Source organism: Molossus molossus, unplaced genomic scaffold (assembly GCF_014108415.1).
Source record: "Molossus molossus isolate mMolMol1 unplaced genomic scaffold, mMolMol1.p scaffold_m16_p_15, whole genome shotgun sequence".
NCBI lineage: Eukaryota > Metazoa > Chordata > Mammalia > Chiroptera > Molossidae > Molossus > Molossus molossus.
In genome coordinates, this window is record NW_023425350.1 from 68,375,605 (window position 1) to 68,392,293 (window position 16,689).

A 16,689-nucleotide genomic window follows, 5' to 3' on the forward strand; every position below is an offset into this window, starting at 1 on the left:
TGCCCCTGAAAGCAGCGCAGGCCCAGGGCCCCTCAGTCTCCACGACCCACAGCCGAGAGGGAGATCCGCCCCAATAGTGCACCATAGACATGGAGAGCTAACGGGGTGCCACTCTCCCCTCGCCTTCCGTTTTCACCAACCCACACTACCTTGAAAGCCCGAGCTTCAGAGTTCCTATTAGCAACGGTCTGGGCCAACAGACTCTGCCACCCCATTGGGTCTTCCTTGTAGGAGAGCTGGCCTGCTCTGAGCTTCACATACAACACCCCATCCTTGGAGAGGATTGACCTGAAAGGAAACCAGAATGAATTTAACATGAGGCATTATTGGCGGTTCTTTCCGGAAACGTTCATATGAGATGTAGTCTTGACCATTTTCCACTAAGATAAATGATCATTTACTGTGTCTAAAATTAAATCAGTCCCTATGATAAAGCCAAAATAAATTTGTTTTCTTTGGTGTCTAGATTCATGGAACTTGTTAAATAACAAGGCATCCTGACTGCCTACTCATGTGTGAACTTCAGAGGCAGTATTTCATCTGACATGTCCTCATGTTCCCTGAATCCCCAAGTGCTATGAGTGGGGGACACAGAGGACCCGAACAGCTACTGATTGGTGTGCAGCAGGAAGAAAACGATGCTGCAAATCTACAGACAAAACAACACAGAATACAGCTACTATATAGGTAGTTCAGAGGAAGCAGAACGTGGGATTAAACTATAAAAACTTTTGCAAGCTTGTTAAATTTTCTGGAATTATAAAGACTTAATTTACATACCACCACAGGAATAAAATTATTATATTAACATTCTCTTTTCATTAACTTAGACATGACAATTTCTACCCAAACCAATGTAACAATCTTAATTTTATTTTTTTATCCTCGGCTGAGAACATTTTTCAATATTTTGTTCAGATAGAGTGGGAGGGCCCTGGCTGGTTTTGCTTAGCAGTTAGAGCATCGGCCTGTGGTCCAGAGAGACCCAAGTTCGGTTTCCGCTAAGGGCACGTACCTCGGTTGCAGTTTGTCCCCAGCCCTGGTTGGGTCGTGTGGGAGGCAGCCACTCGATGTGTCCCTTTCATGTCGATGTTTCCCTCTCTCTCTCTCTTCCTCTCTTTCCCTCCCACTCTATCTGAACAAAAAAATAGAAAAATGTCCTCGGGTGAGAATAAAAAACAAAAAAAACAAAAACAGAGTGGGAGGGAAAAAGAGAGAGAAACATTGACGTGAAAGGGACACATTGAGTGGTTGCCATCCACATGATCCAACCAGGGCCGGGGACAAACTGCAACCGAGGTATGTGCCCTTAGTGGGAACCGAACCCAGGTCTCTCCGGACTGCAGGTCAACGCTCTAACTGCTGAGCCAAACCGGCTAGGGCATAACCTTAATTTTATAATAATGATCTAACAAGAGAATGGTAAAGAGATGTGACAGAAGTTGTCTTCTAACAAAATCAACTCAGCTGTCATCAAGTTCCCTGGTGGGCATACACATCAGCCTTATTTCCTTAAACTAAGTCATTCGTTATTTCTTCAACATACAATTCCATTACTGTCCCAACTCAAGCACTTCAAATTTCTCAAGAAATAAACATACATATTTAGGGTTTTATTTCTAAATTAAAAATTTCACTTTCTAACACAACTGTTTCAAAGATATTATCCTGGGTGAGACTGAAGGATGACAAGAATCATATACTTCTATTCACTTCACTCATACCTCTGAGAAATTTAATATACTTACTTCAAGTGCTGCGTTCCCTTGCTTAAATCTATAAGCAGTTCCCAGTACCGTGGGCCTTTAACTTTAATCTGCCGAAATAAATGTAAATATCGTCAACCCAATGCTGAAAAAGTGCTTGTCTGACAAAATGATACCCATGCTCCACAGAGGAAATAAGAATAACTGAGCTGGAAAGAGACATGGAGAGGTTAACAAGTTCCATTTCCAGACAAAGGTGCGTGTGAGTCACTGAGGCCATCTGACCTATCAGGAAAGACTTCCCGACTGCCCATGACAAGTCCTGAGGCTGGCGTTCCTGTCTCCTGCAGACACTAAGACAGCGAGGAAGCGGCAGGCACCGTGTCCAGCTGTAAATGTGGCAAGAAGCGGCCCCTGAAGTAGGCCAAGGAGATGGATGAGGATGCTAAGGCATTCAAGCAGAAGCAAAAGAGGTGAAGAAACTTGAGGAGCTAAAAGCAAAGGCTACTGGGAAGGGCCTCCTGGCCACAGGAGGAATTAAGAAATCTGGCAAACCCTGGCCAGTGTGGCTCAGTGGCTTGAGCACCATCCTGTGCACCAAAAGGTCACCAGTTTGATTCCCAGTCAGAACACATACCCAGGTTGTGTGATCCCCGGTTGAAGTGCAGGAAACAACCAATTGATGTTTCTCACACTGATGTGTCTCTCTCTCTCTAAAAACATTCAATGAAAACATTAAAAAAAAAACCTGGCAAAAAAGTGAGCTGATCCTTGTGCCTAGGGCAATGGTGATCCTTCATTCTATTTGTTTTAACATCTGGATTCCCTGTCATAACATCTGTTTCCACCTATAGCTAGAATGAAGTGCTGTCTTGGATAAACTTTTGTAATAAATAATAATAACCATGCAGTGGCTCATCCCTTTAGTTCTCACTCAGCCCTTTCGACCTTAGCTGTGAGATCAGGGTACACCCAACCTGGAATCCTGCCAAAGTGTGTTCCCCAGTCTTTGTTCTTTCCTGAACTCTGTACTGCCTGGAACTAAAGAACTCATTTGAAAACATAAAATAAAAACCAGTGACAAAACAAGGGCTTTTGTTTAGCTACCTTTCATGCTATGCTGTTCTGGTTGAATTCATCCCTAAATCATATCCAACTTACCTGCTTTAAAAGGTGGAGCTCTGGAAGAAGGGTGGGGGCCATCAGTTCTTCTTTGGTTTGCTCATACCACTGAGTGCCCTTCACAAACATAAGAGAGTCACATTCACAGTGGAGTTAGGGCAGGGATTTTCAATTGTTTTCATCTTATGGCACACATAAACTAATTACTAAAGTTCTGCAGCACACCAAAAAATATATTTTTTGCCAACCTGACAAAAAATTAAAAAATAGGTATAATTTTGATTCATTCACACCAGACGGTTATTGTTGTGTTGGCTTTTGTCACTTTTTTATTTCACAATCTAAGGGACAACAGTGCCCCTGACCACAGTCAGATATTGGATGCTCTGAAAATTTCTATGGCACACCAGTTGAAAAATCACTGGGCTAGGGGAAGCTACAAAGAAGAAACATCTCCACTCTACACTTCCTTCCCGCAGTGTGGACACAGATTGTCCAACAGCATAAAATCTTCTCTGATACTCAAGTCTCAAAGGGCTCAAGCCTACAACCTTTTCTGGGTCCGCATCACCTTCTATCATTTCGAGCCCTGCACTCCAATGAATGCCAGCTGTACTGCCAACCTGCATTTGCCAGGCCTCATGTTGTCTTCTCTGCTGGAACCATGCCCCGCCCCCTCCCACTGGATGGAGCACTTCTCTGGTCCCCCTGCATTCAGTACATACCTCCGACTAGCCCTCTATTCTTATAGTACACATGCTAGACAAGGACTATGACAGTGTCATATTTTGAATACCAGAATTTTGATACATAGAAGGCACTCAGCTGTCTTCTGAAGAAAGGATACGTCATATGTAATCTGCTCATGCCTCTAAATCAAAGACCTGTCATCAAACACAGGGCCGCAGGCTTTAAAGCAAACAAATCTCAGAACAGTCCCACCTCAGCTCATTTCCACCAGCCACACAAAGTTAACAGGGACACTTTCAAACAAGTTCTGAGGATTAAAGAGCAGTGTGATCTCTAAGATCTCAGACCCTGTAAATGAGGAGCTGAATGGCCTGCAGGTATGCGAGAACTGTGGGGGCTTCAGTTTTCATGAGGGTTCAACTCATTACTATCATTGTTTAAAGGACAACACTGTTGAAATATTTTGACCTGCAAAGATGAATGAGTGGCAATAAAATTACAAATAAATGACAAAAAAAGAGTTACCTTATAGGTAACTTCGAGGAGGGCATAGCAGGGCGTGTTTGTGTCCACATCCACAGGCACCAGCAGCCGCGGCTCCGCAGCCAGCACGTACAGGTGTCGCAGGGCCTGCAGATGATACCTGTTCACAGAAAACAGATGGGGTAGCCAGCAGGTGAGACAACAGCTCAAGCTCCACACCCTGTTGTGGCTGACAAGCTGAACCAGACAGATGCTAGCGTGCTGTCTTCCAACAACAGCTATCTTGATGGAAGATGAGGAGATCCAATTAAAGAGTCGTGGAGAACCCTGGCTGGTTTGGCTCAGCAGCTCAATCCCAGGCAAGGGCACGTGCCTGGGTTGCAGGTTTCCCCAGCCCTGACAAGCAACCAATCGATGTGTTTCTCTTAAAACTGATGTCTGTCTCTCTCTCTCTCCCACTGTCTCTAAAAAAAAAAATCATGGGGAAATTCTTTAAAAAATTATAGACATTTGAAACTTTACCTAAGAATTCTTAACTTGAGTTTTCAGTTACAAGGTTTTACAGGGTGATAAACTTTATCTAACATAAAAAATATGTGGTTATAAACTGATCACTTATAAAATCAGTTCTCAAATTTCCTTCTCAACATGGGCATCTCTTTTCACCTCCTCAGGTCTTTACTTCATTCTTTCTATTTTTCTTAAACACTGGTAGGAAGAAGGGGGAGAAATATGCCAGTTTTCCTCAGATAAAAAGCTCTTCTACAAGGATGCACGCACACACACACACACACACACACACACACACACCAAAATACAGTGAGTGAGATTATCACAATAACTTTCTTTCTGTGTATGATTTCTGAGTTTCCAAAAAAATTTTTAAAGTTTAAAATTTGTATTTTAGAATTTAAACACACAAAAAAGTTTTTACATTGTAAGATCCCAGAAAATGATAAAACTTTACGTTATTTTTAAATTTTTAGTTATAACAATACCCTCCCCTCTTCCCACCAAAATCGACCCACCTCTATAAATCTATTAGAAACAAAATCAATAACGGCCAGAAAAAAACCTGGTATTTATCAGTTACATAAAAGTTCTTAGTTCTTAACACCAAATTGCTTTGTTTAAAATAACTAAACCAACTACTACTATGACCAGTAATCTATGTGGTTCTCCATTCTATCCTAACTAATAGCTGACCATAACACAAAAGATCCTTCCTAAATTACTATATTAATTTAACAATAATGGTTTTTTAAAATAATTACATTCTTTATTTTAAATTTATTTTTGTTACAGATGTTTCTCCTTTTGCCCCCATCGACACTTGTCTATGTCCATTGGTTATGCTTATAAGCATAAGTTCTTTGGTTTATCTCTTCCCTCCTCCCCGCCCCCTCCTCGGAGGTGTGTCAGTCTGTACCCCACTTCTAATGATAATGTTGTTATGTGACAACGACATTAAAGTGTGGGCTCCAGTCAAGCCACTTTTGTAAAAGAACTTTTGTTATGGGTTACAATGCAGTTTAAAGTGATGGCTTTGCTACCACAATGAGGCTTCATCCCTGGGAGCTGCTGGGGTGCCTGCAGCTGAGCACACTGGGATGCAAGCAGCTGTTTCCTTCCCCTGCTCCAAGCGGGGGAGATCTGCCGTAGCGTCTGGGGAAACGGCAGTGTGGCGGGTGCTGTGCTCTGCAGGCAGAGTGTGGTACTGTCAGATGCTGCTATGTGTTTGAGGTTCTACTGTTCACTGCCACTTCTAAACTGACTGATATTTTTGCTGCATTTTGCTTTTCTTGTTCTTTCCAGGTCATTTACACAAAACTTCTTGGCATTCATGTAAAAGAGAGAAAAAGGAATTCATATAGACACTGACACTAATTCAGACAAATTTCTCTCTCTTGGAATTACTCATAGCACAAAACGTATCACCTTCAGCTCTTCTTGGCTACTGTCTTTTGCCTGATCAAATTTTCCCTAAAGGTAACCCAGTTGGTCTACTTCCGGATTTAGAGCAGTTCTACTGACTGAAGCACAGTGAAAGACCAACCAGTAATCAGATGTCCAAAGTTCTCTTCTGGTCTAACACTTTGTGAGAGAAACTTTTAAAAATAGCCAGAAAGATAACCTAGTTTAAGAACATAATAAAGCTAATTTGGAAATGCGTCCATGAAACCAAAACACGACCGAAGTTTCCCCGTGGACAGCTTAGGAAGATCACATGAGGCAGCATGACTGGACTCACCGGTTGTCAGTGCTGTGGGCTGGAAAGTGCGGGTAGAGAGCACAGAGCAGAGCGGCGATGGAGGAGTTTGAGGTGCTCAAAGAGTACCTGTGAGACAGATTCGGGCGGTACAGAGAGAATTAATGACACTGTTGAACTTTCGAAAATCAGGCAATCGGGGCATTTACTGTGGCAGGGCCTTGAAAACGCGTGTTAGTGCTGAGAACGCCTGACCTCTCAGTCAGCTCACAGACCATCCACAATCATGCACAGCTTAAAGCAGAAGCAGAATCCCACAATTGCTAAATTACAAAATTTGAATAAGCCAAGCTTTAACCTAAGATAGCATAGTGAGAACCATGAATGCAATCCTAGAGAGACATTTAGCAAGTCATGTATAAAGTACACCTCCTCTTCTCCAGTTTTATATATACCACTTTATAAAATTATAAACATTACTTTTAAAAATATGAGTTTTTGGGTTTTTTTTAACTGAGTATCTCAAAAGTTCTATTTCTGTGAAGCAGGAGCATTTTCTTAGAATATTTAAGTGAAAAAAGCAGAAGTTATTAAAATGTTGCAATGATTGCATAAACTATTTCTCAAATTACAAGTAGCTTTTTGTTATCAATGATACCCTCACTTTATAAAAGTCACATACTCTTAGTAAAGTAAAATCTTCCAAATTAGCCATGGCTGGTTTGGCTCAGTGGTTAGTCTCAGCCCTTAGACCGAAGGGTCATGGGTTTGACTGCCGGTCAGGGGCACGTACCTAGGTTGCAGGTTCAATTCCTGGCCCCAGTGGGAGTTGTGCAGGAGGCAACCAATAGATGTGTTTCTCTTATATCAATGTCCGCCCCCCCCCACTTCCACTCTCTCTAAAAATCAATGGAAAAACATCCTCAGATGAGGATTAACAAAAAAAAATTAAAATTAAAACCTTCTAAATTATTTTAATGTTGCTCAAATTCAGCATGGCAAACAAGGAGCTTAATCTAAAGTTTGAGTTTTTCTTACAAATATTTTGAAATTAAGATGGTACAGGACATAATATAAAACCACTGGTGAAACTACTCAATATACATATTTTATTACACACACACACAAAAACCGCCCGCCCCCCCCACCCCACCTTTTGCCCTATCTTTTCACATAGGGTGTCAAGTAAGAAATTAGCATTTATCATACACACCTATTTAATGAATTTAGGAAGAAAAGATTTCAAAATTTAAGTAAGGAAATAGTTTGACATCTGCATAAAAGAGGCCACTTTCTCTTTACCATTATGATAAAACCAAAATCCAAAGACAAACATTAGCACCAATGTTAGTTCTGATGCTGAGGGTAAGGTGTGGCTGCGCCATGAGACGCGTAAGTGCTGTCACAGAGCACGCGACACGATCAGGAACGGCCAGAGCAGAGGCAGCATGGGAGAACCCACTCCACAGGAGAGCACGGAGAGGCCTAGTATGGGATGAGGAAAGATGGAGCTGAATACGAGAATACAATTAATGTAGGGGCTTACTCTGAAAGGAAAATAGAATTTCAAAAATCATAAAACAAGAAGAATTTTTATAGTAATACTTCTTTAGCCGTTCTTAATTCTAAATAATTAAAGAAAGAACCAGTGTATAAAACCTGTTAAAAGGGCATGCAACCTTTCTGACAACCTCTGTTTCCTATGCTCTGGAAAGGCGAGTTCCAATGTCTGGTTCAGTCTTCAAGAAGAGGGCAAATAAACCTACGTGAGTTTAGAAATCGTGTCAGTGGGCCAAGGTCACATACACTGGAGCTAAGAAAATGCTGGGTGCACCACATTCACAGACTAGAAGACTCAACACTGTAACAGATTCAATGCCTCCCAAACTCATGGAGACTCAGTGTAATTCTGATCAATGTTTTATCAGGCTATTTAGTGTGAAAGTCACAAATCAATTCCAAACTGATATGGAAATGCAAAGCACCAAGAACAGAAAAACACACCACTGAGAAAGAAATCCCCGTTTGGAGGGTTTCCTCTACCGCATATCAAGACTTATTATAAAACTATGGTAGTTACGACAATGTGCTACTGGTGCAAGTGCAGAAACACAGACCCACTGAACATAAAAGCCCAGAAATAAACACGTGTATACAAACACCTGATTTATAACAAAGGTGGTTCTGCAGCAGTGGATAAAAGATAAACTTCTCAATAACAGCAGGCCATCAATGGGGGAAAAAATCCAGAAAAATCAGTTCCAGGTAGGTTTTAAATCCTAATAAAAGAAAAGCTAAAAAACATCTGGGAGACAAACAGAGAATATCTTCATTTGGGGTAGGAGGGTAAAAAAATATTTCATCAGAAGGACAAACCAGAAAATAAAAATAATAATTCTGCTCATCAAAAGACATCATTAAGAGAGTTAAAAGGTAAGCCAAAGAGTATGAGAAAACAACTACAACTGCAAAACTGACAGAGCCTCAGGATCACAATGATAAACCAATATGGGGTGGACAAATGGACAGAAACAGAAAGGAGAAGAGAGGTTGACAGGGGCTTGGGAAAGGGGAAATAGAGGAGTTATTGTTTGAATATATGAGTTTCAGTTTTGCAAAAAAAAAAAAGTGAATATACTTAATGCTACTGAACAGTACATTTACAAATACTTAAGGTGTTAACATTTTATGGTATTTTACCATAATTAAAATTTAAAAACTAAATAAACCAACATGAAAATAGGTAGCAACAGATTTGGAAATCACACGAGATTTTTACTTGGTCATTATCATTATTCAAGGAAAAGGAAATTAAAACCACGAAATACTGAGCCCTGGCCGGTTTGGCTCAGCGGTTAGAGCGTCGGCCTGCGGTCCTGAGAGACCTGGGTTCGGTTCCCGCTAAGGGCATGTACCTCGGTTGCAGTTTGTCCCCAGCCCTGGTCGGTTGTGCGGGTGGCAGCCACTCGATGTGTCCCTTCACGTTGATGTTTTTCTCTCTCTCTCTCTCTGTTCCTCTCTCTGCCCCCCACTCTACCTGAACGAAGAATGGAAAAATGTCCTCGGGTGAGGATAAAAAACAAAAAACAAAACAATAAAACCACGAAATACTGATACCAGATGGTTAAAAATTTTTTTTTTATTCTCACCCGAGGACATTTTTCCACTTTTTTGTTCAGATAGAGTAGGAGGGAGAGAGGAAGAGAGAGAACAGAGAGAGAAACATTGACGTGAAAGGGACACATCAAGTGCTGCCTCCCGCAGGACCCAACCAGGGCCGGGACAAACTGCAACCAAAGTACGCGCCCTTAGCAGGAACCGAACCCGGGTCTCTCTGGACCGCAGGCCAACACTCTAACCACTGAGCCAAACCGACCAAGGTGGATGGCTAAAATTAAGATGACTAAAAATAAGTGTTGACAAGGATGGGGAGCAACTAGAACGTCATATGGTGCTGATGGACATGTAAAATGGTACGACCCCTTGGGAGCCCTGATGGCACTGTCTACAGAAACGGAACATACCTATACACCCATGACCCGATTGCACTCATTAGATCAACCTACAACAAATTAATGCAAGTACAAGAATATTCATAACAGGATTATTGACAAAAGCCCCAAACTTGAAATACCACATGTTCACCAATAGCAGAGTAAATCAGTAACTGTGGCTACTGACTCCTGTCATACAGTGGAATTCAACAGCACTGAAATATGACCAACAAGCAACATGGATGAATCTCATAAACACAGTGTTGAGCAAAAGAAGTTACAAAAAGATACACAGTGCACAATTCCATTTGAATTTCAAAAACAGGCAAAACCAATCTAAGGTGTTAGAAAACTATTTAGAGGTTATCTTTGGGCAGAAGTCAAGTACAAGTGATTGGGAGGGGCTCAGTGGAGTGAAAACAGGTGTCCTGAGCTATAACTTGATCTACGTTATACTATTGCAGGTAGTTCACAGAGCTGTGCTACTATGATTTGTACAATTTTCTTCTGTATGTGCATTTTTATTCAATGCAGATCATTAAAAGCCAGGGAAGTCTCATAAAAGGATAAGGGGGTAAGGAATGACAGATAATGGAGAGAGAGCAAGAAGTTGAAAACTAAGAATATCCCATACAGTTTGCTGGCTGTAGTGCTCATGACCTTTACGAGAAAGCACTTTAATAAAAGGGTAAAATCCTTAAATAATGGGGGACAAGAGGCTTAGCAATGAAGTGCTGAATTCATAGTCTTCTGAGAAATGCAGTCTTGCTAAGTGTTAGAGAGAGGATGGTAACTCTAAGTAGGGCATAAGTTCATGGTTCCACAATAAGAAATAGCCCTTTTAAAGTGTACTAATGCCTCAAGATGAGCTACCAGGCAGTCACAATAGAAAATGTTCATGCATCTTCAAATTCAAAATAAGTCACTCTTATAGATCTTGCTCATGAGACCTTTCATTGAAGAAATATATATTCACTTACCTTCCTCCTCCCAAAAATAGAATTCCAAGAGCCATGTGATGGGCTAAGTGGAAGCCATAGTTCATTTCACCACCTGTTTTCATGTGCAAGAAACGACAAAGCTGCAAAACCTTTAGGTTCCCCGAGCCAGCCATGACCATGGCCAGAGACAGAAGCACCACACTCAGGCACGTTTCCAGGTTGTAAGGACCTGTCTGGAAAAACAAAAAGAAGACTGCTGTATTGCATTTCTTTATTATCAACCATCATGTTACATTTCTTTATTAACTGTTGTGTTACATGTCTTCGTTATCAAAAACAAAATTGGTTGTCATTAGACTACAAATGTTTATAACTTAAAAACCACAAAAACAAATATTTTCTCTGATTATGAAATTTAAGTTCAACATAGAAAATAAAATACAGCCAGTCCTCAAAATGTCTACCATCTTGAACAATTCAGTTCTAGACCAAGTTGTTCACAAAAAATGTCTCCATTTTGGAAAAGAACTTCAGTTCTCCACCTGACAACCCTTTCAAGCTGGGACATCAGCATGACAAAAAGGATCTCTCAGGCCACAAACAAAGGAGAGAATGCAAGTCAGCTTACTGCTAAACCTCAAGGTGCTTCCTTGTTGTTGTTAACATCTCAGGAAATTGTGCAGTGATTTTTTTGCTGGTAAAATGGATGATTAGCACAATTTTATTATTTATTTTAATATGTATGTTTCTACTGATTTTTTAGAGAGCAGGGGAGGGAGAAAGAGAAACATCAATCGGCTACCTCCTGCACTTCCCCTTACTGGGATTAAGACCACAACCTGGGCATGTGCCCGCCCTGACCACGAATTGACCTGGGACCTCAGTCCATGGGACAATGCTCAATCCACTGAACCATACTGGCCAGGCTGATTAGCACAATTTTAAATATAAAGAGGACATCAAGTGTGCTGATGTTGCTGAAGGTGTAAAAGTGCTCAGAAAACAACCATCACAGGCAACTGAAGAGGTAGAAAAACTGTTGTTGATTTGGATAAATGGAAAGCAGTTGGCCGGTAATAGCATTTCAGCATTTTGGAGGCAATGATATGTGAAAAGGAAAGATGCTGCACCCCTGGAATAAGTGTTGAAAATGATTCCTTTAAGGCTAGTGGGGAGTAGTTAGATAAAGAAAAGAAATGTTAGTTCATAGATTAAACAGTACCTTGGACATGTATATATAAAAGGTTAAAACAGAATCATTTAGGAGTCTGGAACTAATTGATTCATTCAATTTACATTATTTCTTTTTTTTTTATCCTCACCTGAGGACATTTTCCCATTTTTTGTTCAGATAGAGTGGGAGGGAGAGAGAGGGAGGAAGGGGGCGGGGGAGGGAGAGAGAGAGAGAGAGAGAGAGAGAGATCGAGATCGACGTGAAAGGGACACATCAAGTGGCTGCCACACGCACGCGCCCTTAGCAGGAACCGAACCCGGTTCTCTCTGGACTGCAGGCCGATGCTCTAACCACTGAACAAACTGGCCAGGGCAATTTTTACATTATTTCTAATGGGAAAAAATGATTCCGTTTTCGAACAAATCACTTCTCAAACAGCCTTTCGGAACAAATTAAGTTCGAGAACTGAGGTTCCACTGTATCAAAAAGGTAATAACAATCACTTGGAACAGTAACACCAAAAGAGAACTCCTGTAAATATTTTGCCTTTTTTCTCCCTTTCAAAGCTTTTCCTGTATTTATATACATATTGTTTCAAAAATAATTGAGACATTACTATACATAACATTTTTAACCTTTTAAAATATATTATAAGCAATCTCACTCATAAAAATTCTTTTAGAACACAATATTGAGAGCTCCATTGTATAACAAGGTACAAATGTACCATAATCAAACTTATTTAACTACTTTTAGACTTTGATGTTTCCAATTTTCTCATATTATAAACAATGTTGCATAAATCTGTGTGGTTTTTAGCAGGAAATAAAATCTTGCAGTCTTCCTGCCACCAGAGCAGCAATGCCTCAAAAACAATTACATCTTTACTAAATACTAATTTTTTAAAAGGCAATTACCAATATTCAGTACTGAGGCAGAATGGGAGACAGTATGACAATCCATGAAGGATATGGCTTTTCTTATTTATTCTCTTGTCACAAGAATTAGAAACCTTAAGGGTAATGATATTCTCACCTAAATAATATCCCAGAACAAAAACACAAGGATAAGCCAAAACTTCAAATCTCCCATTCTAAATTCAAACAAACCGAAAAGATTAACAACATAAAAGTAACTGAATTATTAGTGAATGTTCTTTGAGTTTAATTTTATTCCCAAGAAGGCTCAACATAAAAAGACTTACCACAGAAGCATTGGGTGCAGACAAATAGGTCATAAAATCTTTTGCAAACTTATGCTGGAAAAAAAAAATTAAAGTTAAGAGGAAGCATATTAAGACTTTGTGCAAAAAAAAAAAAAAAAAAAAAAACCAGAACAGAATAAACTAAGCTATTGCTTACCAAACAGTTAAATGCTGATAAGTTTTCTGAGCCAGCAAATCGAAAACCCAGGGACAAACAGGCTCCTGCAATTATGTAGACATGTGCTTGCCTAGAGACAGATTACAAGAAATTTACTATTGTCATTATTCTGCCTGGATATTTATTATATCATCTTGGGATAAAAATTATAACTATTCCTGTCTCTAAACCAGTTTCTATTCTTCTGAGGATGCTTAATTGTGCCTCTACTCAATCAGCAGGCTCCTGTGCCATTTTCTGCAGCACAAACACCATGTGGTCCTTACTGATAAAATGTGCCTCTTGCCTGGCATGTTTCATGTGCAGGAAAAGAAAATAATTTTAGAAAACACTGCAGTGTTTTTAATGGAAAGGATAAAAGAGGAATATGTACAAGTTAAATCTCCAATATTGGTTTTTGAGGGCAAGAGAGCTAGACACTTCAGAGACCTAAACAAAAGCAAACAAAAAATTCATCTTTCTGAAAATCAAATCAGCAATGGTTAGAAACGCAGGGATTCAGAATTACTCATAAGTCAAGGGCAGTACTGCTCTTATAGAGTACTTTCCCATTATTTATCTGACAGATGCTAGGATAGCTCACTTGTATTCCACATTTCATAACTTACGACAGAGTTTCCAGATTCAAATCCTCTGAACAAGGCAATTCAATTTCACTGAGAGAGATACTATTTTCTCTTATAATCTGTGAATATACAAACCAAGAATACCTGAACATTAATATTCAAGTTATAAATATTTAATGATCTGAAAAATAACATACTGCTTTTCATGGCCAAGTTTATATTAAACAAGCTTTGCCAAACCATTTCATTCATTCAAAGACCTATATTTTAATCACATCCATGCAACCCAATTTCAAATCCAAGATGGCCCAATGAGAACAATAACTGAATAGGACTGAATGAACATAACTAGAAGACTTAAGCATATTCTGAATCACAAGCAGAGTAATAGCATTTTGCACCAGGGAGCTGAAATGAAGGATGGTAGCTGTCGAGGAGAGTTGGGGCAGGGGTGCAGGGAAGCAGTGGGAAGGAGGAAAACTTGCTGGGAGAGAACTCCACTCAGACACATACACATCTGCGTCATGGGACGTTTCTAGCACTAGGCGTAACGGAGGTGAGGTTAGTCACTAGATTAATTACCCAAGTTAAACTGAAATGTCAATGTGTTAATCTGTAACTACTATGTAGAAACACATCTCTTTCCTTTTAGTATAGGTACTGAACAAAGATTTATTTCAAAAGCAACAACAACAACAACAAAACAGAATTATCTAGCTTTAACAACCAAAAAGAGATCTGATCTGCTTTACTTAAAAAATACAAATAAAGAGAAGGTAAAAATGGCAACGGAGTGAATGGAAGCTACACAGACCATCTCCCAGGACCAAACTGGAATTACAACTAAAATAAAGACAAATTATCAGGAAAAAACAACTGAAAAGCAGCTGGAGAGAATCCGTATAACCAGGGACAAAAAGAGGACCCCAGATCGAGCCTGGTAAGAACTGGGGAGGCGTGAGAGGGTGGGTTGGGGGCCCATGAATAGCAGCTGAGGGCTGCTTAGGCTGTGGGCAGTTTCCTTGGGATTAAAATCCCAAACCTGCTCCACAGCGAAGAGTGCCGGGACAGAGCACTCAATTAGCTACAGCCACTCACCTTGGGCTCCAGCAGAGGGAGGGCAAAATAAGCCAATCAGAGAAAGACAAATACCACATGATATCACTTATTTGTGGAATATAATGAACAAAATAAGCTGATGAACAAAACTGACCCAGAGACATAGAAAGGAGTATGGTTCAGACTGACTAACCACAGAGGAGGAGGGAGGGGGAGGGATGAGATAAAGCAAAGAAAGTATATGCATGTATGCATAGCGACGGACATAGACAACAATCCTGGAGGTGGGGGGGGGATTGGGAGGAGTGTGTCTAGGGGGGAAAAAGGAGAAACATCTGTAACAAAAATAATTTAATTAATAAAATTTTTAAAAATACAAATAAAAAAGAAAAAGCTACATGTTTTCTAAACATATGAAAGCAAGTACACAAAACAGAGGAACTCTGATGATTTATTCTTATCATTCTTTTTAGAAGACTGCTCAGGAGTATAACATTTCAGGGTGCTTTCTATGATAAAACAATAAATCTTCAGAAATCACATATGACACAATCTTCTTATGTATTAAATATCACCAAATCAAAAAATTCCATCTACCTTTTTTTCTTTGATAATCTCAATAAGGTAAGCAATTAAGTTGGCTGTGTAATATAAACTGATAACTATGTCTACTATTCTTCCTCTCCAGTCTTTATTTTTAATTTTTAATGCTATTTCTTCAGAAATTGAGTGACATTCTGAAAAACTGATATAATGCCAAAGTGAGTAATATATATTTATGGATAACCTGGTTATAACATTCACATAAATTAAAAGTGTTTAACTACAATATCATACAGGAATGAAATGTTTCTATTTTGACAGCAGGCATTTGTAAACTCTTTTTGTCTTCAAAAGGAGCTTGAAGGCCTAGGTTTGAATCCCACAGAGCCACACACTAGCCCTGTGACCACAGGCAAGTTTCCTGACTGTTCTATGCCTTCCCTGTAAAATGAGCATAATAGGGGTTCCTACCTTCTAGGTTTCTGTGAGAACTAGAAGACTTAGTACACTCAAAGCTTTTACAATAAATGCCTAGCACTTGGTATGTCCTTTATAAGTGATAGCTATTATCATTGCTGATCGGAACCACCCTTATCATAATACCACATTGATCATAAACCATTTAAAAGGATCACTGAGAACCTAGGTTGTAAATAACTGTATGGGGAGGGGAACCCTCTTCGATCTGGACCTTGTCACCTTTCCTACGGTTTCCTGAAGGTGAGGCACAAAGGAAGTTAATAAGCCCACCACATCCACTGCCCAGTAAAAACCTCAAGATCTGAAGTCCTACAGCTAAGTTTCAGTTTGACCCCACCCCTTACTAGCCCAGTGATTTTGGACCAGTCTGTCCTCTTTCAATGTAACAATAATGTACTGAACTCTAGCCACTGTGTACTAGTTGCTAAAAAGAAAAGGATAGAAAAGAAACAGTAGCTGACTTTGTTCACAGTAATAAGGATGCAGACATTCAGAAAAGAGCTCACACGGGGGATAACACTTAAACAATGTACAACACAGCACTGTGCCAGACAGGCGGAATAAAGTCTTTTTGAAAAAAAAATGACAGTAAGGTATACCTAATATATTTATTGTTATAACTACTTACTTAACTAATATATGCATTAAATGCTGCAGGTTAAAAAGGTCGATATACAAGTGTCAATTTCATATTTTGTATCAATTTAATTGTATAGCAGCAAGCAACTGGAAAACAAAATTCTACAGAAAGATTCCACTTACTGTATACTAAAATAATATAAAATAGGAATAAACTCATTAAAAACTGTTCAAGACCCTTACCTTTCTGAGAGAAATTTA

General features: G+C 39.7%; 1 protein-coding gene across 5 annotated transcripts in view; it reads right to left on the reverse strand.

The window, feature by feature from the left end:
• Window positions 1-16,689, reverse strand: part of ANAPC1 (anaphase promoting complex subunit 1) — a 99,217-nt gene that overhangs the window by 17,546 nt on the left and 64,982 nt on the right. For 4 of the 5 annotated variants that reach the window (XM_036262476.1, XM_036262475.1, XM_036262478.1 and 1 more), the window contains 9 exons: window positions 13,810-13,886; window positions 13,181-13,271; window positions 13,024-13,077; window positions 10,685-10,878; window positions 6,253-6,339; window positions 4,044-4,161; window positions 2,868-2,945; window positions 1,749-1,816; window positions 150-288 (listed from right to left, as the gene is read on the reverse strand). In XM_036262476.1, the coding sequence (XP_036118369.1) occupies window positions 150-288; window positions 1,749-1,816; window positions 2,868-2,945; window positions 4,044-4,161; window positions 6,253-6,339; window positions 10,685-10,878; window positions 13,024-13,077; window positions 13,181-13,271; window positions 13,810-13,886 (906 nt within the window). The remainder of the gene's footprint in view (window positions 1-149; window positions 289-1,748; window positions 1,817-2,867; window positions 2,946-4,043; window positions 4,162-6,252; window positions 6,340-10,684; window positions 10,879-13,023; window positions 13,078-13,180; window positions 13,272-13,809; window positions 13,887-16,689) is intronic. The other variant, XM_036262479.1, reaches the window with a different exon arrangement.